The sequence below is a fragment of the Argopecten irradians genome, chromosome 4 (genome assembly GCF_041381155.1).
Source record: "Argopecten irradians isolate NY chromosome 4, Ai_NY, whole genome shotgun sequence".
NCBI lineage: Eukaryota > Metazoa > Mollusca > Bivalvia > Pectinida > Pectinidae > Argopecten > Argopecten irradians.
In genome coordinates, this window is record NC_091137.1 from 24,464,394 (window position 1) to 24,490,752 (window position 26,359).

General features: G+C 33.0%; 2 protein-coding genes across 2 annotated transcripts; one reads left to right on the forward strand and one right to left on the reverse strand.

Moving 5' to 3' along the window:
- The first annotated feature begins 2,108 nt into the window (after positions 1-2,108).
- LOC138322190 (homeobox protein rough-like) lies at positions 2,109-5,831 on the forward strand. Its single transcript, XM_069266241.1, has 3 exons — positions 2,109-2,463; positions 3,506-3,740; positions 5,693-5,831. Exons 1-3 carry the CDS (start codon positions 2,109-2,111, stop codon positions 5,829-5,831), a joined length of 729 nt encoding a protein of 242 aa, XP_069122342.1.
- A 16,102-nt stretch (positions 5,832-21,933) lies between these two features.
- Positions 21,934-26,047, reverse strand: LOC138322435 (perlucin-like protein). Its single transcript, XM_069266462.1, has 5 exons — positions 25,898-26,047; positions 24,301-24,389; positions 23,647-23,737; positions 22,189-22,426; positions 21,934-22,044 (listed from the first exon to the last, which is right to left on the reverse strand). Exons 1-5 carry the CDS (start codon positions 25,947-25,949, stop codon positions 22,020-22,022), a joined length of 495 nt encoding a protein of 164 aa, XP_069122563.1. The 5' UTR covers positions 25,950-26,047; the 3' UTR covers positions 21,934-22,019.
- Positions 26,048-26,359: the final 312 nt, after the last annotated feature.

Here is a 26,359-nt window from a genome sequence, read left to right on the forward strand (position 1 = left end):
TTTTGAAATGTGTGTAAAGAGGAAATAAAGTCTATGTTAACCAAGGTATCTTAGTCGCGGCCAGCAAAGATCGCGAATAGCATCGCAAATGTTTCAAATATAGGTTGATTAGAAGCATAGAAGTCTAGATCGCGAAATTGTGAAAAAAATGTGTTAGGTATAAAACGTGAAATTAAGTTGGCGCGAAAATAGGTTTTCAGTATTAGGTATATGGTATGTTTGAACTGAAACCTATCCTCGCACTTGCCAGTTCAAACCTTTAGCCTATATAAATTTAATAGAAATGTTTATGATTATTTATGTATTTATGAATATATATTTCATGTTATATCTTATTTTAAGTACTATTTTCTTATAAATTAAAACTTGATGCTTACGTAATTGTCCATACACGATCTTTACTATAAACCTTTATTATAACCTGATTTAATGCATTACATATGCGATTAAATTTTATATTGTTATATATATTTTATTGGTATGTTTTTGCGGTATTCTTTTATGACGAACTCGATACTGTTTTTTTTTGTTTTAACAAACCCATTCTTGGTCAATAAAGGTAAACGAAGCCAGAACTACATTACAGAATGTCATCTTGAATATTCATGAACGTGGTGCTAATATCTTTAAAATATTGCTTAATACGGATATTGTACCCTCTCACCGCATACAGGTACACACAAAAACATGAAATTCAAATATTTCTTGAAGTATTAAGCACGTAATTTAGACATTTAAATTTCAACGCATTTAGATGATCTTATCACTGAAAAAGAAACAGTTTAGATCAGAAAAGATTTGTGGTATTTCTTCTCATTTTTCTTTTCATTTAAAAATACCATTTAGTCTAAATTGCCATTTAATTACAAGACACTTGAAACAATCTCAGGTTCCCATTTAAATGTTCATTTATCTGCGTTACCTCAAATGTCTTTTTTATAAGAGAGTTTAAGAATTAGCGGGTGGACACTTGAGCTCTCCGATGAGAATGAAACACGTGTTTTGCAATAAAAGGTGACGATCCAATTAGTATTTCGCCGTCAAATGTGTTTTGGCTGCTAACAATTATCAAGTCCCAGTCTACAGCCTAGTATCAATAATTAACCAGGACAACGACTCGATCGAGCCGCACGTGCCTTTCAACTCTTAAGGAATAGCTGCCATCATGCTATTATCTCTTTTTCTTCTCATGAATATTGATAAGGAATTCGCGACAAACCTACACGTTTAACTATGCCGTACCGATATCAAGAAAATCATACAGTTCTTAAGCAGAGGCGATATCGTAAATGACTTTCAATTTGATTATAAGTGTTTCTTTTGAGGCTCGTGAATTCATCTTAATTTGTGAAAAAAAGATCATTTCCTGTCAGTACAACACTGATTCTCTGGTTAAATCGTGTATTGAGGAAGAACGAAGCTTGCCTTATAAATTAGCCAATTTGCTTCCCTTTTTCATTGCTCTTAAACTGAGAGAGCAGGTCTGACTGAGGCAGGCTCGCTGGAGGCAGGCTCGGCGTCTAGCCAGACGTTGTTTTCACACAGTTTGATGCCGTATCACAGGATCTTTTTCATTTGACAGCAAATAATTTCATATATCTGGAGGCAAAGTCTATACTATAACAATAAGTTTCATACTCGCTGTATAATGATCCTCGTTTCAGTCGGTGTATTCTAACGTTATGAGGAAGACTTCTTAATTTTTGTTTCATTTTAGATCGGTGCATCATAAAGATATCTTATATTACGAAACACGAGGTAAATGTGATATCAGCGCTTCATACATAAAATTACGCGAGAGATGCTGGGATGAAAATGAAGAGAGTCACCTATTATACATGTATTATCGGCGACATTATTTCTACGAGTTCGAATTTCTAGGAATTAAGAGACAATTTTCATATTTGTATTGCTGATTGGATCATATGGGATTTTTATTAGACTGTTACGAGCATGTGAAAAGTATACTAATTGTTTATCTGGAGCAACAAAATAATGTACCAGATGTTCGCTAAATGAAAACTACAATGACATATCATTTCGTGTGAGAAAACAAACTTTTATTAAGAAACTTAATGAACCCTATTTGTAAAAGTCATTACACCAAGATGTTTTCTATTCCTACATCGTTAAAAAGTAGTTTCCCGGATTCAAAGGATGACGGGGGCAGTAAAAGTATAAAAAGTGATACTCTGAAAAGTATGACGCAAAAATTACAAATAGACACTTTGAATGCGGACAGTATACCACAAGGCGCGCATATTGGAGGACCTTTCTCGGCATTTTCTTCTTGGAAGCCAGGAAACATAGGCGTGGATGGGGCACGGCAGTTACTCCACTCAGCTGGACTCGACAAGATTTCGTCAGTGGAATACCCAAAGCAATGGCTAGGGGAACACTCACCCGTCTCTTACTCACTGGGTACACAAGGACTTCCAATGACACCCGTGTTTGCTGGAATCAGTAAGTTTTCTCATGTTTTTAATATTACTCAATTTTTATATATAAATTAATACTATATTTTATTTCATTATGGAAACAAAATGTGTATTTTTTCTGCTAAATAGGGTTTTGTTAAAGAAAACGAGACCATTTATATCCATAAGTTAATCCTATATACTAATATTAATGAAATAAATTTGCACTTAGAACTTTCATATTTGCCGATATACAATCAAAAACACTGAATGATAAAGCATTTCAGATTTTTTATTTAAATAAATTATTTCTTAATTTGCTGTTGAGATAGTAATCACTATCACTTAAAAGATAAAATCACTTAATATCTGAAGAAAGGTAAATATAAACATGCGTTTTTGTTTGGTTCAAACAAAATAATTATAGTATATATTAATGATAATATTCGGTAAATTTCTTATAGCAATTAATTAAACGTTAGGAAATCGTTTCATATTAACTTTTCTTAGGATTAAATTTTTTTTCTACCATAATCACACCAACATTTAGTTTAATAATTCGCCAAGTAAAATCACGATAGTTAAACAGAAACCAAAATAAATCAAAACATATAATTATAGATCAAACAGTTCTGATATTTCGCTATATAGTATTCGTTCTTTTTTACGAATATGCAAAATCCAACTGGTTATATCAAACGTTTCGAAGAAAATATGAATTACTGTTCCAAGAAAATTGACCAAGTTTACCAAGGGATTGATTGGGTACTGGATTTACCAGCAAACATGAAACATTGTTAAGAAAAAAGGGTTTTAATTTGTAAAGACTTCGATGCTACATTTCTTTTTAAACATATTCCAACACTTCGTGGAAAAGCCATAACGTTTCTTGAAATAAAAGTATACAAATTGAGACATAAATTTATAAGAAGTAAGTAGATAAATAAAAAACTAAATATGAAAAACGACCATTGATTTCAATGCAAATATTGAATGATATGGTGTCAATATGCATTGTTACATTTTGTTATATTTTACTTAAAGTCAGACTTTTTTGTATCTGTTACTTTATTGTTTTCCTACTTCAGTGCAGAGACGAAAAAGACGCGAAAATCGCCCTCGACGACAGAGAACGACATTCACAAGTGAACAGACCCTAAAACTCGAACTCGAGTATAACAGAACAGAATATATTTCCAGACCTCGAAGATATGAACTGGCAGAAATTCTAAACCTCTCAGAAAATCAAATTAAAATATGGTTTCAAAACCGTAGAGCCAAGGAGAAACGAATTGAGAAAGCTCACCAGGATCAGCAAATAAGGTAAAATATGGAGAAAAGAACCGAAACTATTCAGTTAAAATAATATTGAAATATAAAATAACCAACATGTATTTATTTTCCATAGTATTAAATTAAAAAAATACCTTTAAACAAGAACATAATCAAACTTTAAAAGTACCGTTTTAAGTATGTGTTTTTTTTTATTTTCTCATCATATTTTTTATATTTATCAAAAGTATCATGGAATTACAGACAAACATACATACACAAATGCACAAAAGGGATAACCCAATAAAAGTGTAAATAACAATGGATTTAACCAGATGTGGAAAAGATTATTCAGATTCAAAGATAATAAAGGATAAAATATTATGATAGATATATGAAAAAGCAGTCTAGAGAGAAGTTTTATGTATTTTTATAATATAAATCCTAATTGAGAATTAAAGCCATTTTACAAAAATCTAATGAACCAAAAAAGTTCTTTATTGTTTTTGTTATTATTTTTAAATATGACTGCAATTAAGTATTTTAAATCAACAATCCTAGTGTATTTGCATATATTCGCGGCTGTTTTAATTTCGTGGACTTATCTCACAATTGTTTTTTTTCAAACATCATGGTTTTATATATCACATCCTGTATTATAAATGACGCTTTTAAAGATCATTCATGACAATAAACCCCGCGAATATGTTCTAAACAATACCTCGCGAAATGTTACATCCGCCAAATTTAACAACTACAAGTACACATTTCCATGCGGGACAGAAAAGAAATCCCACAAAAGCAACCAGAAATTGATATTGTATCATGGTTTCTGATAAAATTGTGATTGTAAGATTAATGTACACGTAATTTAAACTTGTCCATTTTATAATGATTTCAGCAGTAACACTATTACAGGGATTTCATAAGTTTGTTGTAGTCTTATTTATAATGCCGATAGTTTTCTAATAATAACAAGTAATGCCCGTATTCGTCATTTCGAGTATTTGCATAAATTTTGATACAGTAAACCTGCGTAAGCACTCACTTGTTAATTAAGACCACTTGCTGAATAAACCATCCCTTCGGGAGTCCCAAATGATCAATTGGAACGCAATTAGATATGTGCATAAAAACCACCTGGTCATAAAGACCATTTTCCTTTTTCCCTTGAATGGTCTTTATAGACAGGTGTTACTGTAGTTAGATAATAGAAATATCATACAAATTGTAATTAACAAATAACGTGATCTGCAGTGTTCTATTAATACGTCAAATTTGTGGCTTTGTAATTAAAGCCATTCCACATTTTCAAATGAATTAATTGCTCATTGTTTTATCTTTATTAAATGAAAACAAAAATGAAAATGAAACAGATAAAATAAAATGTAGAACTATGAGAAATGGGACGATACAAAGTATTAAAAGTAACGTAATTCATAATGTAGTATAAATAATATTATGGAAATACAATTATTCTCTTTTTGATTCCTTTTTGTAAAATACAAACCAAAATAATAAAAACGTTTTATAATTTGATATTTAATCGTGTATGTTTTTTTGCTATATTCATACTCAAAGTTACATTGGACAACAAGAAAACAATTCATCGTATATATGATTTTTTTAAAGCACAAGTGAATAAAAAAGTCTTATATTAGATCAATGACAAATTGTATACGCGATCATGTTATAATGCAATGATTTTGACGAGTAAATACTAAAATAATCTAAAACATATAAACAAAATAATCCTAAGGTACAAAGGTTTGACAGGTTTATCGAAAGAGGCAAACGAACGATATATTTCTATTGCTTTTGAAGTCCGTTTATTTCTAATTTCCTCAAACGTAGCAACTTTCATATATTTCTAGATCAAACATTTGACACAAATTTTGGATATATTTAGCTTACATGTTATTCGAGCAATTTGTCATTCTATTTCCTTAACGAAAACGCTGAAATGTAAGAGCAACATACATATGGAAGAATTTTATTTGCAGGAGCAGCAACATGACAAACATTGGAATGACCCCGTTCCCTACTTCCGGTCCGTATTCCATGTTCTGTGGCCCCTGTGTGTGGCCATACCCCCCGGGAACACTCACCAATGTCCTTGCCTCTCCAACAAAACCGACGTAGATTCCAAATCTCTTTCTATGAAGAAGAAAAAAAGAGATGAAAAACTTTTCCTGGAACCTTATGTCCTGGTTTCCCAAATGAAATCTACGTAGATCTGAAGCGTCTTTCTGGAAAAAGGAAGCTACCATCCTCTTGGAATAAATTACGAAATATTATGGCTCCTCTGCTGAACCTGTTCCGGATGAGACTCTCTTCCAGGAATAGTGGCAAATTAGTACTACCCAACATAATCCATGCAAATCATATCAGGTTTTAGGAGGGAAGCATGAGATGAACCTTCTAAGATGTTCTGACGAATGTATTGGTCTCCCTTATACGAATCTACATACATTGAACATGTCTGTAAAAAGAGTTAGGACCTGTTATGGGAATATTTTCGAGGCTTTAACCTCTCTAATGAAACTAATGTGTCTATGTGTTGGATTTTTACTATTATAAACACTAGCGAATGTCCTTGCAACTCGTGCCAGTCCGACATCTTGCTTTGTATAGAGTTAAGGGCTATTGGTCGACACTATCACCATTTTGGAGGTAGTGAAACGTAATTTGTCAAACGAGCTATCAACTGCACGGAATGCTCTAATATTTTTCTCACTTCGCTTAAACTACACACATAAACGTTGAAACTCGACATTTATGAAAAAAATAACTTTGTAACAACAAAAATCTAACTTTTGTCGGTGTTAGGAACTATTCGAAATTCATCATAATAATGCATATTTTTAAACAAAAACACTTCCATACACGTTCAGTATTATTGTGGTTACATGTATTTACCGAGTTTTGTTTACGTTTTCGCCTGTGCGAGCTACACGCTAGTTTGACTTTGGGACACATTTGCCGTACACACAAGCACTTTGGGACGGAACACGTGACTGGAAGTAAAAACCTAATACAACAGAAAGTATGCCAATCTCGAACAAATCCTTTGCCATATCAAAGGATGACATATTCCAGATAACAAATAACGTAAATACCTTGTAATCAATACATGCCGGCATTATTAAGTGTCTGTCGTCGGCATGCTTTTTACTTTCACTTTCTTCTCTCAATCTTTCCATTTATGTCATTAAAAATACTAAGCCACGACGGAGTCTTCAAAGGGAAATATCCAGTGAAACGACTAATTACAGCAACATGTTATTTGCCGTGTTTTATTTATTTATACTTAACATTATTTTAGCGTCTAATGTCAACTCAATATGAGTTTATCGTTAACACTTTGTTTGTTTGATTAATTAAAGTCCTATTTACAGCTATGATCATGTAAGGACGGCCTCCCATGTATGTTGTGCGAGGTGCATGTTTTGGGAGACTGCGGTATAATCGTGTAATGTCTTCTTGTATAGTGGAACTTTTGCCCTTTTTATAATGCTATATCACTGAAGCATGCCACCGAAGACACCAAGCAACACACACCACCCGGTCACATAATACTGACAACGGGCGAACCACATTATCTTATTTTTGCGATGACATATTGGGCAGCCATTTCCAGTTTACGTACTTTCGGTTTTAAAATTTTTACAAATTGTACTTTTTGGTCTAACGGATTTTATTGGCAAGATATAATGTAACATGACAATTGACTTATAAGTATATGTTTGTGATGCATAGATTATCGCAAGCCATATTTCCAAACATTCAGCAGAAAAAATGAAGCTCATCGTCAAAATAACAGAAATGTGACAGGGGCGTTGTTGACATTTCCAAGGATTTACCACAGGTTCTGATTGTGTTGAAAATGTATGGAGCGGTATTTTCTTGATTTACAATATATTAACCCAATAAATATATCAATACCATAATCGCTACTAGTTTAGAAAGTAGGATTATTGTTATTTGTTATAATTTCTTCACGCAATTTACCCTAAATGGCCTCATACGAACTACTTTTGTGGAAACAACATGTCTGCCTCGTGAAGCAATTTTTGACAGATGTTCGACTCAAGTTTAGGTATGTTTTTTAAGCACATGGTGTTATCATTAAATTCTAAAAGTAAATACGCATAGATTGAAGATATGATACACATGTAGGATAATTATTGACATTTTAGACCATAACATATAGTGGTGTCTTAGAATATCGTACATTTCTGGCATTTGATTTTAATTAAGTTTAAAATTAAAATGGAATATATATGTATTTTTTGACAACACCATTGTGTTATTTACTTAATTTTAGACATATGGTGTGGTAATTATTGGAGTTTTTAAGTTAAAAGACTCATTTCAGGTATTCTGCATATACCTGTATACAACTGACATAGAAATGTACCCCACCCTTTTACCCGTGTCTAAGGACAAATTCCTGGCGTATCAAACGGAACTACAACATAAATGCATTTAGACAAGGGCAAACCTTGTGTTAAATAATATATCAGGAGTTAGAAGAAGATATTTGTTTGCATAATATAATTATGTCAAAATGTTCCACTTGTACCAAAAAACTATCAATACGATTGTCATGGATTCTTATTGCGTTTTGTAAGCGTTTAAAATGATCTATACATTTAGTGCATTATAGATAAATTGTTATGTATGTAGATTGAGTTATACAATACAGTTATTGTTACCATACGATACAAATCAATGAGAGTATGTCAACTATAATCTTATGTACTAATGAGTTTGTTTATAGAACTAATGCATTTGTGAAATGATAAAATGAATTGATTTTGATGTATGATAGCAAGCTCCCTGCACAAAACGAACTAACATATAATTATAAATATTTGTCATTAATGATGTTGCAATTATATTTAAAGATAGTTTTGTAAGGATGCTTTTGTGGTCTATACCACTTTCTATTCGCAGTGATCTTATACACCCTATAGTAATGTTGTTCCGGGAGAGGGCTAATATAGGCATAGCCTGTTGCCCAATCCCAATTGTAATACTACAATAAAATATTCTGAAATGAAATAGTAATGTTGTATCAGATATGAAGCGATAGGATTGCAATGCCAGTATACATAATAATTGATATAAGTAGAACACTTGCGAAAAGACATTTGAAGTATGTAATGGTGAACGAGTGAATTAGATAATATCAATATATTGTTGTTTTGTGTTCTTTCAGTGTTGGAAAAGATTGAAATAAATTTTATATCTAAGATATCCATTTTTTATCGATATATTTATTAAAAATGCTCCACCGCTGACAAATGGTATTTTTTCACTATCAAAAACAGGAACAGACGATTTAGTATTTTTCTTCAGTTACAAAAGTTACTTACTTTACACCATTACCACCATTGAAAAGTTTGAGCTTCTAATTTAACTTCAGGTTAGAAATATAAAAAACAATTAATTGCATCCCGAAAAAATTCCGTACCACTATATCCTATATGGAATGAAGTACTGAATGTGCATGCACCAAAGGCAAAATAAATTATTTTATATTATTTTTTGTGTTAATTAGACTATTATATACACGATTAAACACCAATTATTGTTCAAATGATGAATATCATTTATGCTCTGTCGGCGATATATTTATTTAAAATTTTCATATAACAATATGATCAGGACTTTGCCTCTCCGTCTGTGCATATTACAGTTATCTCCCTTTCGTATAGGTATTGGTTGTGATGTCAGTAGTTTATAAGTAAAAATGGTGTCATTTTCTGATATGACGTTTCACTTAAAATTATGACGTAATAATTGATACCTTCCCGCAGGGCAACTAATTCTGTAATATGTATATAAAATCAAATGAATAACAATTCATGAAACATTTACTGACCGTATACTTATTGTCTAGACTTTTCAGAATGCAATGTATGTAATAAATCACAATGGAGTCTCGTTTATCCGGCCATCGTTATTCCAGTTCTCTCACTGCCAGCCTATTTTCAAAGCTGATGCACAATAAAATATGTTCCTCTGTTCCAACCACTTTACTATCAATCCTTTGTTGCCAGAAAATGGAGATTGATTAATTTGATTAATTAATGAGGATCACTGTATAGACAAAGATACTTATGCTTATGTTAATTTATACTTATCTTAGTCAATCGACCGGTCGACGATACTGAATAACAGGAAACGTTCGTGGGTAGACATTTTCTTGTTTGACCTTAGGGAAAGCGATTGCAAAAACATATAAGAAAAATACAACAGCAACCACGAAAAAAAAGTTTCTTCATTTTGAAAATTGCATGCTATACAGTACACAGCATATACACATTGTATTTGGAAAGAGTAAACTGACCAATCAATGCAAGAAAAATAATCAGTGCAGTGGCATTCCGACCTATTAATATGAAAAATATAAAGACCAATCAATACGAGGTTATATTAACGACTCGGACCAATTAAAATGAAAAATCCAGGCCAATTAAAGTGTGATATCCAGACCCATCAAGTTGTGATATCCAGACCAATCATTGTGAGATAACCAGACCAAATCATTGTCAAATATCCAGATCAATCAAGGTGGAATATTCAGACCAATTAAAGCGAGATATTAAGACCAATTAAGGTGAGATAAACAGATAAATCACTTTGAAATATCCAGATCAATCAAGGTGCGATATCCGGATCAATCAAGGTGGTATATCTGGACCATTCCAGGTGCGATATCCAGACCAATCAAGGATGGAAAGCCAGATCAATCAAGGTGTGATATCCAGACCAATTAAAGGGCGATATCTAGACGAATCAATGCGAGATATCCAGACCCATCCAGGCGTTCTGTCCAGACCAATCAAGTTGTGGTATCCAGACCATTCAAAGTTAAAAAAAAAACCAGAATAATCGTAATGGGATATCCAGGCCGATGAAGTTGAATATCTGGACAAATCAACGTGGGATATCCAAAACAATTAAGATGAGATATCCAGACCAATCAAGATGCAATATACAGACCAATTTAAGTGGGATATACAGAACAATGAAGATGAGATAATCAGACCATTCAAGATGAAATATTCAGATAACAAGGTGAGATATCTAGACTAATCAAGGTGAGATATCCAGACAAATCAAGGTGTGATATTCAGACAGATCAAGGTGTGATATCCAGACAAATCAAGGTGTGATATCCAGACAAATCAAGGTGTGATATCCAAACAAATCAAGGTGTGATATCCAGACAAATCAAGATGCGATATCCAGACCAATCAATGTGAGCTATCCACAACAACCAATGTGGATTATCCAAACAAACGAGATGAGTTATCCAGGTCAATTTAAGTAAGATATCTAGACAAATCAAGGTGTGATATCCAGACAAATGAAGATGCGATATCCAGACCAATCAAAGTGAGCTATCCACAACAACCAATGTGGATTATCCAAACAAACAAGATGAGATATCCAGGTCAATTTAAGTAAGATATCTAGACAAATCAAGGTGAGATATCCAGACAAATCAAGGTGTGATATTCAGACAAATCAAGGTGTGATATCCAGACAAATCAAGGTGTGATATTCAGAGAAATCAAGATGTGATATCCAGACAAATCAAGATGCGATATCCAGACCAATCAAAGTGGGCTATCCACAACAACCAATGTGGATTATCCAAACAAACGAGATGAGATATCCAGGTCAATTTAAGTAAGATATCTAGATAAATCAAGGTGAGATATCCAGACAAATCAAGATGTGATATTCAGACAAATCAAGGTGTGATATCCAGACAAATCAAGGTGCGATATCCAGACAAATCAAGGTGTGATATCCATACAAATCAAGATGAGATATCCAGACCAATCTAAATGGAACATCCAAGGCAATGGCGATAAGAATAAAGCAATTAGGCGATGATATGCTGAACAACAGGGTCACGGCATATTGGAAAAGTTAGCTGATAATATACGGACCAATCAAAACGAAGGCATAGTGACCAATTAATGCGAGAACATTCATACTGACCAATCGAGGCAGGGCTTTTCTGAAAAATAAAACTTATAAACCAATACTTAATTTGTTTATGTGCGGACAATTCAATCTGGTCAATGGTGATAAAGATATAGTCATAAATCCGGAAAATGGTAAACGGACAATCAAAACAAAGTGTCTGCGCCTTAGTGTAGGCAGTGCCTATGGTCCTGTTCGTCTGCTAAAGCAGATATTTATGATGATCTGATATCAGTAAAGCAAACAGAGAATGCGTATGAACTAAGAGAAATTTCAAAATAAGACAAAATAACGAAATATGCTTTAAATTGAAAAGTGATTGTACCCTCAAATAAACACAACTTATATTTGTATTGAAATGAATGTAAAAAGTCATAATCGTCATAGACCCAGGCGTTGTAGAAGGTAAGCACTCTATGCGTCGTTGGTGATCAAAACAGCATTGGTATCCATCAAAGCAAAATTTACTCACGGGTACAAGTGAAACTAGCTGATGACAATATAGCCTTTAAACAATGTAACGCTTTATTTGGCGATTTCGTTTAAAAATATATTAACTATTTATCAGAAAAAAAAACCCTTCAGGTAAAAACATCAGATTAAATAAATCGTACAAAGACCCATAAATTACAAAAACAATAAGAAAGTGAAATTAAATGATAAAGCCATTTTAAAGCTCGATATTGATATTGATGATTAGATGCTTGACCTCCAATTACCTTATATGTTAAAGAAGCTTTGGTGAAACATAGATGAATATGTTTATAATCTAAAACTTAAATTGAACGAACACAAAGTCATATATTTGGACGGATAGAAAGTCAAGAAAAACGAATGATCCAGAATTTTTGATACAAAATTTATTTATATATCTCTATTCAATTCCCGTTTGGTTGATAGAAATTATCTTTATCGCGAAATCACATATTTTTCAATAATTTGGAACAATAATATCTGTGATTATTTTATTAAAATAATGATTTAAAACAATTTGTTTATTAATTGTAAGTGTTTGATTAAGGAATAAAATTCCACTATAAACCCTGACCCTTAAGGAGCACATATTCCATTATCTTTTTATAGTGGGTCACCTTTCATAGTCGTATTTTTTTGTATTATCCCTATTTACCTAGGCTAAGAAAACATTATTCTTCGTTTTTCATCATTATTATTTCATAATTGCTTGATCCGGCAATGTGATTTCTTGGAATTATACTTTTTGAATCTCTACCTCCAGAGCTAGAGTTTGCGGACTAGTTGTAGGGGTCATACAACTTGACCGCCGCAACCATTGACACTAAATGTATTGCAGGCAGTGTCCAGTTATAAGACCAGACGACAACTAGATTTGTTACTATTTGTAAACAGAATGGTACAACATGTTGTGATTTAACTATGGTAAATACCAATGTAATACATATAATTGTCTTCCAAATAGGAAAATTTGGGATAATGTGGTGTATTAATATTCATCATAATGACTAGTTATTCTCATTGGCTATTACAATTATCATTTTCACTAAAAAAGTGATGAGTGATGTGTGATGTGAGCATCCGGATTTGTGATCGCTGTGCTTTGACTTAGCAAATGCACTGAAAGGTTAGATTTTGTGACTGCCGTTGAAGCTCCGTTTTTCACAGATGTGTAATAGAATAAAACATATAACAGAAACTATAATTTCAAGCGTTTTACGCAATTTGAGAGTTGTCGGTTTTCATGACCAACAACAGAGATATTGCTCTATATCTATTGATATGGTATCATTTTGTAATGTCCATAGTATTTTGCTTGAATCAAACTGCATCCAATCTTTGTCATGGACAGAACACATTATGTCTATTTAATTCGAATTAGAAATAAACCATGTCAATCAATTTAAAACCCATCCAATCTCGATAATTAATCTGAATTAAATCAGATAGAGAAAGTAGTGATCAATATTAAAATAATTTATTCTCCGACACCGTTAGACACTCCTAAGAAATGTGACTACTTCCTACAAGAATGCGCCCTAATCTCGTATGTCGCAAAATTTGAAGTAAAAGTTCACTAAAGATTCAAACTGACATGTAGAAAAAGAGTTGACTAATTAAAATCAGTGGAATTCATTAGTCGTAGGCAATATCATTGTTAAGTCACACATCTTCGCTATCACAGCTGACAACACGAACAGATTTCTAAAGCACGATTGATCGCCAGATTCGGAGGGTTGAGAATGCAATATCAGATAATAGGTTTTTAATCCTATTTACAAAATTAAAGCTCAAATGTTTTGAGTTCGATTACACACACCAAAAGTTTCAGTTTTAAACTCATTAGAACTACATATATGTTCGTTAGACAACTGTCGATGTACACTTATGGAAGCAGTTCATTTTTTTGTTTTCACACTTTTTATATTGCTTGTTTAGACTTCGGATATTACAGTATGCAAGGCGAAGCAGTATTTAATGAGAAAGTTGGTGTCGAATTGCTTAAGTTTTCTTTTGTAAAATGAAATCGTTCTCGGGTCTGAAATTAAACGTAAACAACTTACTTACATTGAATGAATTGCTTTGCTTGCATTCCATGCAGAATACAGCACCTTTCTTGGGTAGGTGTAATGGTTTCATTAGACTATAATCAACGTATAGGTAACAATTAATAGGATTTCCCAACGTCTGCTAATTTTTGCAGAGTTAATTAAATTATAGTCCTCACGTTCGGAGTTTCCTAATTCGGGATTCAAATATTACACATTTTCTTTGTGAGTAATAGGTTATTACACTGTAAGGAAATGTTTTGAATCTTAGTAAGAACCTAAACGCAATCGATATCTGTTTCTTTGACGTGGCGATTTATATAATTTTATGAATGAACTTTTAAAGACTCATATATCAAAAGGAAACAAAAGAAACAATTCATATTTAGAAAAAAATACGTTATTCGGACATTTTAGCTTTAGAAGCAATTTTGATATGTAGATCTTATTTTTTTAAGTTATTTGTCACTAGATACCAGAAATGTCATTATAAATTAAAACAATCTATTAATTATTTACTTTTAATATCGAAATTTCTGGGAAATATAAAAGGAATCCGAGAAGAAATCAATTAATGTCAATAACATAATGACAGTTCTATCTTGTGATTGTTTTAAACGATTCATTAATCAAAGAAAATATATTTCATGCAAATCAAAAAGATAAAAATGCATTAAATATGTGAAAATGTTCTTGTTTTATACGTTTGTCAACACAGATGTGCCTCAATTAGCTGTAGTCAGTTAACTAGTGGTGTCTACGAACAGGTATAGTGATTTACATAAGTTGTATAACTTGTTTCTCAATCGATGTAAAGTAAATAAAGTTTACATTACTTGGCGAGAATTTTAATATTTAATTTTCTCTTCGAATATCTTTCAAAAACCATAAGGTTTGATGAATCATTAAGCTTTGAAATGGACAATCAAATGTGTATGATGCCTTTTAAACATTAGTTACAACACGTACAGTATATATGAAAACATACTTGCAGAAGTCGCTTTGATAATCAAAAAATGTGAAATGAAATTATATACCGCAACAGGTCTTAAAACCTATACATTGCGTGTATTGTAATGATCAAAAGGTTAGCATATTAAAAGCCCCGAGTATCAATCTTGCGTTCTAATTATCAAACTTTCAGTTATTCAGTAGTGAGACTTATGAAAGGTCGTTGTTATATATATCAATAAAATATTTGTGATGCCACGTGATACAGAGATCATTGGTGATGATTTTGGGGGATTTTATTAGTGATACCACGTGTAATTATGTATCGCATGAAAACATCATATATGTTGGATACCCGTGTATCGCCAATTCATCGCGTGAGACATGTTCTCAGACGCAAGACATGAGTGCTTTAAGAGTTTACTTGGTGCAGATTGATAACACTACTTTTGTTCTCATTGTGATGCACAGAAATGTATTAAACCCCACATTCGATACCTAATGCAGGTATAGTAATCCAAATTATATGGTTGTCTTTTCCTTTTATTTTTTTTTAAGTCATATGACAATTTGCACGGAAGGTTGTTCTTAATCTTACCAACTGTATAATACCGGTATAAATTCCCGCTTCCAACATCACTCATTTCAGTACTTGAAATCTTTTCACGAATTTCAAATTTTCCGTAAGTTAATCTATAATTAAAGATCTGATGAAAAATCCTAAAGATTGAAAATGGTTTCAGATGAGAAATGTCATTATATGGGAAAATAAATTTACGTTAACACGTTCCGATCAACTGAATCCGAAAATACAAGTTACTCCACCATTCTGAACTTCCCTGATAAACAATATTCTACAGAAAGATTGTTAATATCAGTGGATACGAAATAACAGCTTTGTGATACCGTCATTGTGTTTGTCTGTCGCCGAGACAGCTTTGAATACGTCCGTGTTTACACAAAACAATTACTGGAGTCACGACAATACTCCTTTATACAAACTACCAATAAATATTAACAATATAACTACTACCTGCCATGTCTAAAGCTGACTGCAACCTCATCCTCGTGTTAGTAATCTTTTCATTCCATGCAGCATATGTCGACTACTCAGATAAAATGTGGATAGTGAAGATTTTGAATTGTTATATATAAGTTCCTTATTCAATCGTTTTGCGAAATTTCCTAAACCATTTTAAACAGATGCAAGTGTACTCTGTCAGTTGACAATGCTCCAGTCCTTTTGATCTATAGGGATAGGTGAAATACGAATAACTGAGCAACACGAATCGAACACACCTTCGTGATGTACTCTTATGTGTTTTAAAACCTCGTTTGTTTCACAACTGGCTGAAAAATATACTTTATAATTTGAAATAGCATTTCAATTATTTAAATGTAAAGCGATACTATCAATAAACAAAATCGATGTGAGGACAATATCACGTAATATGTAACTACTAGATGGAATCATACCTCTAATTGATTTCAACCGGTTGACTAACACCTTACAGGGTTTTACAGATGGACATAAATGGAATGACAACTTTAATTTTGGATTTTCTCACAAGAAGAAGTGTCGGAGAGGTGGAAATTTGTAAAGTTAAAAAAAAATATGTCCGATTGACAGGACATTGAATCATATTTATTCAACTATAGATAAAACAATTCTTTGATGATTACATAAACGCATTTGGATCTTGGATTTTTGTGACAATGTGTCATTTTATTGATGCCACATACACATGGTACAGCTGAAATCTAACCCATGCTTTAGGCAATGTTCTTCTAGATAACCTAATGCTCTGATAATTCACCCACAGGTTTTACTTTGATCATTACCTTCATCAAGCTTTGTCGATCCAATAAAAGAAAAACAAGACACACGAATTGAAAGATTGAAAGAATCTCATAATTTGAGAATACAAAAAATATATTATCTTTCTGTCAGCCATAATTTATCCCTTATAGTGCCTCCGCGCCTGCCACAAATGTCCCGTATTGGGATGGAAACCACATCACATTTGTGATGGCCATATCAACGTTCTATCGCCTTCAATATCAATTTTCAAGGCAATTTCTGCTGTGATTTGCGCAAACACCTGCCTCCTCGCTACATTGCTTTGATGGGGGAAACCGCTTGTGAATTGCCGATCAATTAACTATCCAATCTTGGGATATGATTGGAGTAGATAATTTCCGGCAATTTCCGGCTATACCCGGCTATATCCGGCATGAGGATATGACACGAGTCATTGAAGTACGTCTTGAGTCTATTAAAAGGTCTTTGATTGCATTACATGGAGACATTACACAATTATTCTCATTAAAAGAACACAGACTATTTAAAAGATGTATGAGCTCTTTAAATGAACCTAAGAGCCCAAAGCGATATAAATCATCTAAATAAGTAAATACCACCCTTTGTTCCGAAACATTCAAACATGTTCTTAGAGAAAACCATTTCCTTATTAACATCAATCGAACATCATTTCAAAATGAAATTATGATTGATCGATAGCAGCTATGATTAACATGATGAATATTTAATTGCTTATGACACATGTAGAATCGTGTACTCAAGTTACTTTGACAAATATGTCCTTCCGTGGTATTCGTCCACCGAAAGCAATAAACGTTATTCTTTTTATCCCCTATGCTATGAATAGACCTCCTATCAGATTACGTAGAATTATATTATCTCCATAGAATATTTCATATGGCCAAAATAATTTTCATAGTCACAAGGCAAGACTTAAGGTGGTTGGTTAGTTGATTTGATAAACATCCTAACAGCTAAGGTCATTTCTTTCCTCAATCATCCTCAATAATCCAGGAGTTTCTATCACTGCCGTTATATCCACTCCTGGATTATCTTATGGCAAACCTGTAGGCAGTTCAAGAGAACACATCTGACCTCTCATAGGCCTGCAAACTTCCTTTGAAGACTACAGAGAGAACGATGCACACCTTCAAAGCCACACAGTCAACCACAGTGTGCCGTTATTCGATTCTTTTGATGTACATCAAAGGACTTAATTACATGTTCTGTTATATTGCCTCCAGTTTTACTATTCGATAGTCTAGGGGTGGATATAACGACAGTAATAATAACCCCTGGAGTGTCGAGGATGTCCTTAATACAATATATGCAGATAATATAATGGATGGAACAGCCGATTTGAAAGTGATTTTTGACAAATGGTGACATTTAATGCATAAACACATGCAATGTTTCTTGTGAATTTCACTTTATGGCCCTTTAACGTGAAGGCCCTTTCTTTCACGTGAATTTCACGTGAATGTTGTCACGTGAATTTCACGTGAAATATTGGCTGTGTATAATTACATTAATATCTGAACATTTTCTTAATAATTGAGATGAATAAAGTAATCTTGAGATGAATGCAACTAGAAAACAATTCTCTGATCAAGAGAGTTCATAGTTTTCCTGGGTGGCTTTAAAGTTATATGTGCCGTATTTTTTATACTCACGAATCAAGATAAACTTTTAATATGTTATTCAGCACCAAAAATTACCAACTTTTTGAAAATTACAGTGCTTTCAATGCATAGGTTTTAATTTTACATGTACAAATAAGAGCTGAAAAGGATTTTTGGCAGTACTGCCAAAAATCATTTATTTACATCAATAGTGAAGTGAAATGAATGCATACGGTGAGACCATGAAGCCAAATTGTGGTCTACAATTTCATTACACATTTTTACAATGTTTTTAGTAATTGTAAAGTGACTTCTGCAGGTATGTTTTCATTTAAACATATTTAAGGCATAAAAACAATAATTTTACAGTACAAAATTTCTGTGTTATAACCAACGTTTATAAGTCATCAGAAGCCATTTGAATGATCTTTACAGCTTTGTTAATCAAACCTTATGGTTTTTATTAATTCAATGATGAAAAAATAGCATGTCAAAATTATCGCCAAGTTACGGCACATATAACTTTAATGTTTCAAATACCTTGAAAAACCAGAATGGCACACAACAGTCAAATCCTTAAAATTCACTTGGCGGTTAGATAGCCAGTGTACTTGTAAAAACACAGTTTACAAACGGGCGCCTTAATTGGATACTACGTTTTAGTGTATCTGTTCCTGGGATTGTCTCTAATCATGTTCTAATCTCGGCCGACATGAAGATATCAGATACTAAATAACGAAAAAACGCAAAACTTCAACAGCAAAAAGATAGAATAGATAAAGCAAATAAAAAGGATAACATCGACTGTTACAATCATATAAGTAATTCATTATCATGATGTATTCTTGAATTCATGTAAATTCTTTCTCCTTTGTTTTTGGATATTTTCTAGAAAATACAAGGTAGTTTTCACACCAAAATAAAATAGAAAATGACAAGTAAATAATAATGAACATATACTATCAACCAGGGGAACACACAGACTATGCGATAAGGACATAATGTTGAAGGAACTTATTGATATCATTTTGATAGGAAGTAACTGTGAGAGAACAATTCAATGCACTTTGAAAATAAAATGCTGATTACATAATTCAAAGATTCGGAGATAAAAAGCTAGAAAATATTTACTTCCCTGCTTACCATGCTTTCAGCACTTGTATGTGTTAAAGTGTACACGGAATGGTTTGGTATATAAGGCTTGATAAATGCGTCATTGGATAAAATTTAGAATGGAGAAAGTTCGAGTTTCACAGCGATTACGGTATTAGAGAAAATGCGACTTTTCTCTAGAACACACCTTAAGCCCCAATCCATTGACCCCGATTCGGGACCCCTGACATGTGACCTCACGAGGACAACGGGACGTACTCTACTCGCATAAGATAGAGTGGCGATTTTCAGTGTCTGCCATCTAATATAAACTATCTGTTTGCAAATATCGATTTTGAAGACACACATACCTGTGTTCATGTCCGATACCTAGTTAATATCATATGAGTTTGGAATACGCTTGAAAATAGATATTTATACCATGCATATATTGATGTACCTGTCGTAGATAAATGAACATCTCTGCGCGATTTCTGCATAATTATACACAATAAAATGTACATATTAACCCACGTACGTTGTATATCTGCAGCGTTTGGTGCCGATTATGTTATCCAAAACCCGACTCGGGTCGTTGAATGTCTTCTGGTCAAATCAGCTTTACAAATTTCTGACTTTTGCGTAAAACCTACCCATACGATTAAGTTATGATTCTGAACAGATTTTTTTTTTGCAAATATGTAAATGCATTCAATAATTGCGTTATATCTGAAATCGATCCTTTTGTTTTTGACGAAATACATTCAGCTTTCATATAATACAGTACATTCGACGACTTGTTGATATTTCGCTCAAGTTGCGAAACGGAGGAGACGGAACACTTGCATCCCCAGTTAGGGGTGTCGGAGAGGGCCAAGTGCACATGTACCCAACCGAAGTGGACACTCAGTTAACGATGTTAAAATTATTTCTTGGAATGTTAACGGCGGTCTGGACAATAAATTGAAAATTCCAGAATTTAAAAATTTCATACTTACCTATGACATTATATTTCTGACAGAGTGTTGGATCCCAAATAATTACACGTTAGATATTGACCAATTCATATCCATTGTTATACCGCGACGATTGATTCGTTGTGCTCAAGGAGGTGGAATTGTTCTTCTTATTCGTGAGGAAATATCCGATTATTTATCTTTTGGTAACTCATATTTTGATACTATCGTTCCTGTGAATATTAGTAAGGGGTTAATTCACACTGACGATATTATTCTTATTTTGTACATATATACCCCCAAGTTCTTCTCAATATTACACGTACTATAATTGTGATGTATTTAAGTAATTGGAATCGTTGATTTTGGAGGCTTCTGCTTCCAAGCAAGTAATGTTATTAGGAGACTTAAATAGTCGAACTCGTAATATGGATGATTTTATTAATTATGATTTTACTCACGGAAGTGTCCGAAATCACCTTGAATCTATATTTAATTATGTATGCGATAATGTTGACACCCCCCCCCCCCTCCCCCCCCCCCCCCCCTTAGATATAACCCTGATACAGGTATCAATGATTATGGTTCAAGATTAATTAAGTTGTGTAAGTCTACCGGTCTTCGTATTAGAAACGGCAGAGACAATGATGGTACTTCCAATGATTTCACTTTTTGTGGTCATAATGGTACGAGTGTGATTGATTATTTACTGATGTCTTTTTCATTATTTCCAATTGTAAAATCTTTTATTGTTTGCAATTTTACAGAATATTCAGATCATGCTCCTCTACACGTGCAACTTTTTACTGAAAATGTTAGTATATTAAATAACTCGACAAAAGAAGATGAGGTGAATCGTAATAGGAAACCTAATTTCAGGTGGAATGATAATTTCAAGTATCAGTTCATAGAATCTTTAAACGTAAACTCTGATCAGCTTAGAGACCATGTCCTAATTAGTGGAAATTTAAACCAGGAATCTATTGATGTAAGTGTCAATCGTTTCACCGTTGAATTACAAAATATTATGGAGCCTTTCTTTAGAAACATGTATCTACTGATTTTTGTAATAAAGACAGGGCCGAGCTCAGTATAAACTGAAGGTTCGCTATTATTCTTCAATACGATTGCGTATCTTTCATCAATTTTTTTTTCAATAAAATCAATGTAACATCTTAGCGTACTAGCAATAGGTATTGGTTTGTATTACAATGGAAATGTTTTATGTATACGGTAAATATATTGTATACATACATAAAATAGACAAGATAAATCTTGTATTCTTTAATTGAAAATAAACTAAGTTTGAAATCAACATCCCAACGCACGATGTGTTGCAGTGTGGTAAGCAGATTTCAACCAATTAAATGTCCACCATCCCTGAAAAAGAATGAAAACAAATATAAATGCCAAGTGAATTATTTTATGTATATACTTTAATTTAATTCACTTAGATTTTGAAGAAAGCTTGCTTGAAATTATTAAAGATCTCCATTTTACTATCAGTTTTAAGTAAGAACTCACCCGTCCTCCACGATCTCACAAATAAAGTTATATTTCGAAGTGCATCTATTGTCCTTCCAATCGAAGTGATCGTCAGACAGTTGACCGAGCAAACAGTCCTCGTCATGGTGGCCGTTTGGCTCGCCATGGTGCCAGTCGGTGTAGGTCAATAGATTGTCACTTCCGATCCATCGCCAGTCACCCTCGACAAAGGAATCGGTTCCACCAAGCCAAAAGTACTTGTCGTGCGAATATCCATCTAGATAAATGACAACATTGCCGCCCTGATCAACATGCCATTGTTTCATACATATAATAATGTCAAAGATTCAAGAAAATAATACAAGCCATAAATGAACGAGATAAAACGCAACAGTGATAAATGAAATGTTAAACTTTCGAACATACGGGTATTCATTTCATGTTATACATCTGTTTGGCCTTGAATTTTTGCAAAGACTTTAAATAGTTATCTAAGTAGCAGATAAATATCAAAATCAAATGTATTTGATTTAAAAGAAACTATTTAGACGAAATTGTTTGAGTCATGCTCTTAAATATGATCAGTGTTATACATGTATCTAACTTATCACTTTTAATTCTAGACGTACGTGAATGTGCGCTCATGCGCAGACTGCATTACGATAACAAGCTCTAATGTACATATATAGAGAGAAATCTTATGCATGTATTCACATGTGGCAAGCTGTGATGTGTTGTGTTACATTACAAGTGATCCATGCCAGATCATAATCAACTAACGGTTATTTCATCTTAGTGACACACGAGAAATTTTATTCGGCTACGATTCAACAAAACGCGTAAACAACGCTAACATTATGTATATTTTTACCATTTATGGCTTGAACCAAATTTATTTGAAATAATTTTTGCATTACATATTATTGCACTCTGTATGATATGATATTTTAGTTGATTGGTTTGAAACAACGAAAATAAAAACAACGAGTTGTTTCAAACGTCATAAAATCTAACCCCGGATCATTCTGTCCGCAAATTGAGTCGAAAGTTAATAGTCACGAAAGAAGGATACCAGAAGTATTTCATACGGTATTTAGAACATGCATTACATTGGTGTGATTTAAATGTAAGTGTTCAAATATTTAAATCATTGAAGCATAAAAGTGACTTTTTTTCTTCTTTCTTATAATATTAGGAATAAAGTGTTACTTTTTATTGGTGGACGATAGTTGGAGTTGAATCAAGTACCAGGAAACTTCCCAAAAGTGGTCAAATGACCAAAATACGGACTATATTTAGAAATAACACCAGCATCATAGTCGAATACAATACATGTTATTGATTATTAAAGCTGACCATGTGAGTTCACAGGCATCACAAGTGGGTATCTCCCAAAAGATATTTCAAAAATGTTACTTCTTTATATTATTTAATAAATCTCAAATGCACGCTTTTAACTTGCAATGCCATCTTTAAAATTTGACTTAGGCAACATACCGTGGTATTTTGAGACGAGATGTTTTACAAAATTATCCTCGCGCGCGTTCGTGATCTCGACAAGACTAGCATGGTAAAGGCCACAAGTTGTCTTGAAAAGAAACACCAAAGTAATTAAAACAATGATAATACTGTTATTCTTCATAATAAGATTACAGCTTTACCAAACCCTATATTGTAATGATAAGAGCATTAGTTTATTTTTCAAGTGCAAATATTTTGATATCAGTACCTTATGCAATAATTGATATGGGAAATCATGTGAACCAGGAGAAAAAACGCCGACCATGTAAGTGTTTCTCAAGACTTTTAACTCACGGCTTGAAAGAAGAGAGCCGTACACATTTACCAAACACATTTGCTAAATTTTTATGTCTTATTAACAATCTAGATGTTGATGTGGAAAATTGTACTTAAGATCACCGACCCTACAATCTCAACCTAGAGCCTATCTATCGTTTGTTTGTACTCACGATCCAAAGATAGATGGCGCGAAAATTTGATAATTCTGTGGAGATGGAGATCCGAAAGAAAAACATCACAAGCTTATCAAACCCTTAATAAATGAAGCACAATTAGAATAGGCTTTCGATGACTCCCTACACAGTCCCAAAGACTATTTCTTATCTAATTTGATTTGAACTATAACGTTACCGATGAAGCTGACCAGTCCTCTTTTATTTCGGGAATGAAATAACATGAACCTTCAAACGACTCCCATCCGTTCGGACATCCTTGGACCACTACAAGCAAATACAATTTGTGTATGCTCCACATAAAACTCGACAAAAATGTGTGAATTGAAAATGGCCATATTATAAACATGATAACATCTTATATATAATAACGGTCTATTAAAACTAAACCATGTTATATGTGTAAAAATCCCATGAAAGACATCAATTAATACATACAAAATAATGGAATGGTCATAACATCATAATAATTAATGCTTCATATCCAATTAACACATACATGATGACTGGAGACTCTAAAAATGACCATTCCAATAAACATAGCTGTTCTCTTTTCAAATAGAAAACAATAAAGATAAAAAGCCAAAAATTACAAAATATTACAATTATTTTCTCTATTGTGGGAATTCGTCAGGGTTACGCAAAAGAGTCAACTTCGTCAAAATTACGCCAAAATGATGTCATCCAAGATGACGTAAAAGAAAACTTGAATTAAAGTGTTGGAAGTAGGGTGGGTTTTAAACTTTCCTAGATTTAAAAAAAATTAAGATGAGGTGAAAATGATAGCGCCTGTTAAAACTTTTTTTGCAGAGATGAAGCTTAATATATCAACCAATCAGCAATCAGTATTAAAATAACAGCCAATGAGAGAGCGCCTTATATTGGGGCTCTACACAGGGTAACTATAAGAGGTCACATAAAGGGTGCACATATGTATATATGACTTAAAACAGAAAAAAAACTAACTTTAATTATCAATAAAAATGGTTTGTGTCACTGCATAAAATAAGCTATGTGCATAGCTTGCATTTTATGCATGCTCCACATAAAACTCGACAAATATGTGTAAATTGAAAATGGCCATCTTATAAAAATGATATCATCTGATATAAGATGACGGTTTATTAAAACTAAACAATGTTATATGTGTAAAAATCACATGAAAGTTATCAATTAACACATACAAAATAATGGAATGGTCATGACATCATAATAATTAGTACTCCATATCCAATTAACACATACATTGTAACTGGAGACTCTAAAAATGACCATTCCAATAAACATAGCTGATCTCTTTTCAAATAGAGAACATTAAAAATAAAATGGCCAAAATTACAAAATATAACAAATTATTTTCCCTATTGTGAGGAGTCGTCAGAATTACGCCACAAAGTGAAAATGCTGACAATCTAGCACTACCAAAAGAGTCAGCACTGCCCCACAATATAATAACATCACGATTGACATGTTTAACATTATATTGCCGTTGTAAAAAAGGTCACAGAATCAGGCATCAAGCAAAATATCAATATCATTCAATTATACTTTTCGTAGAATTGAATTTAGTCATTGCCTTGTATATAATAAAAAGAATCTTTATCAGTGGTCTCCATATTCTCAGGGTAGAATCGTTGTAGAGACCATGCTTTCTACTTTGGGCTTGTGTCATGCAATATTATCGCAATTGCTTAAAAACCAATTTAAATGACAACATATTATCCGATAATTGGATGTATGTATATTATTAAAATGGCGTTTTAACAATTTCTTACCATTCAACCCTAGGGCTGACCATAAAACCGCTAGCCTGACTGTAAACACCATCTTTATGTCATAGATGTTCTTTCTCTATAACCTTAACCCGACATAATAGTAGATAACGGCTTATCACGATGCAGTCTGACCGTATTTTGCCCGTAGACTTAACGTACATTGTAACATGAATTTAAATAGGTAACATAAACCGCTTCTAATTTCAGTTGATAGAGATAGTATTAATGTTATCTGCACGAAAACATCCATAGCGGTCAGTTTGTGCAATGCATAATATAACTCGTTCCCCTTCATAAGTACAATTACAACGGGTATGAATATTTGCGAATCTTGAAATCTTAATGAAGGAATCCGCCTACAACAGATTCGTACACGACGTATCGGTACCAACACAGTAGTGGAAAGCACGCACGATGTGTGCTTGCGAAAAGAGAAGGAAAGATTCCAAACTAAAGATAAAT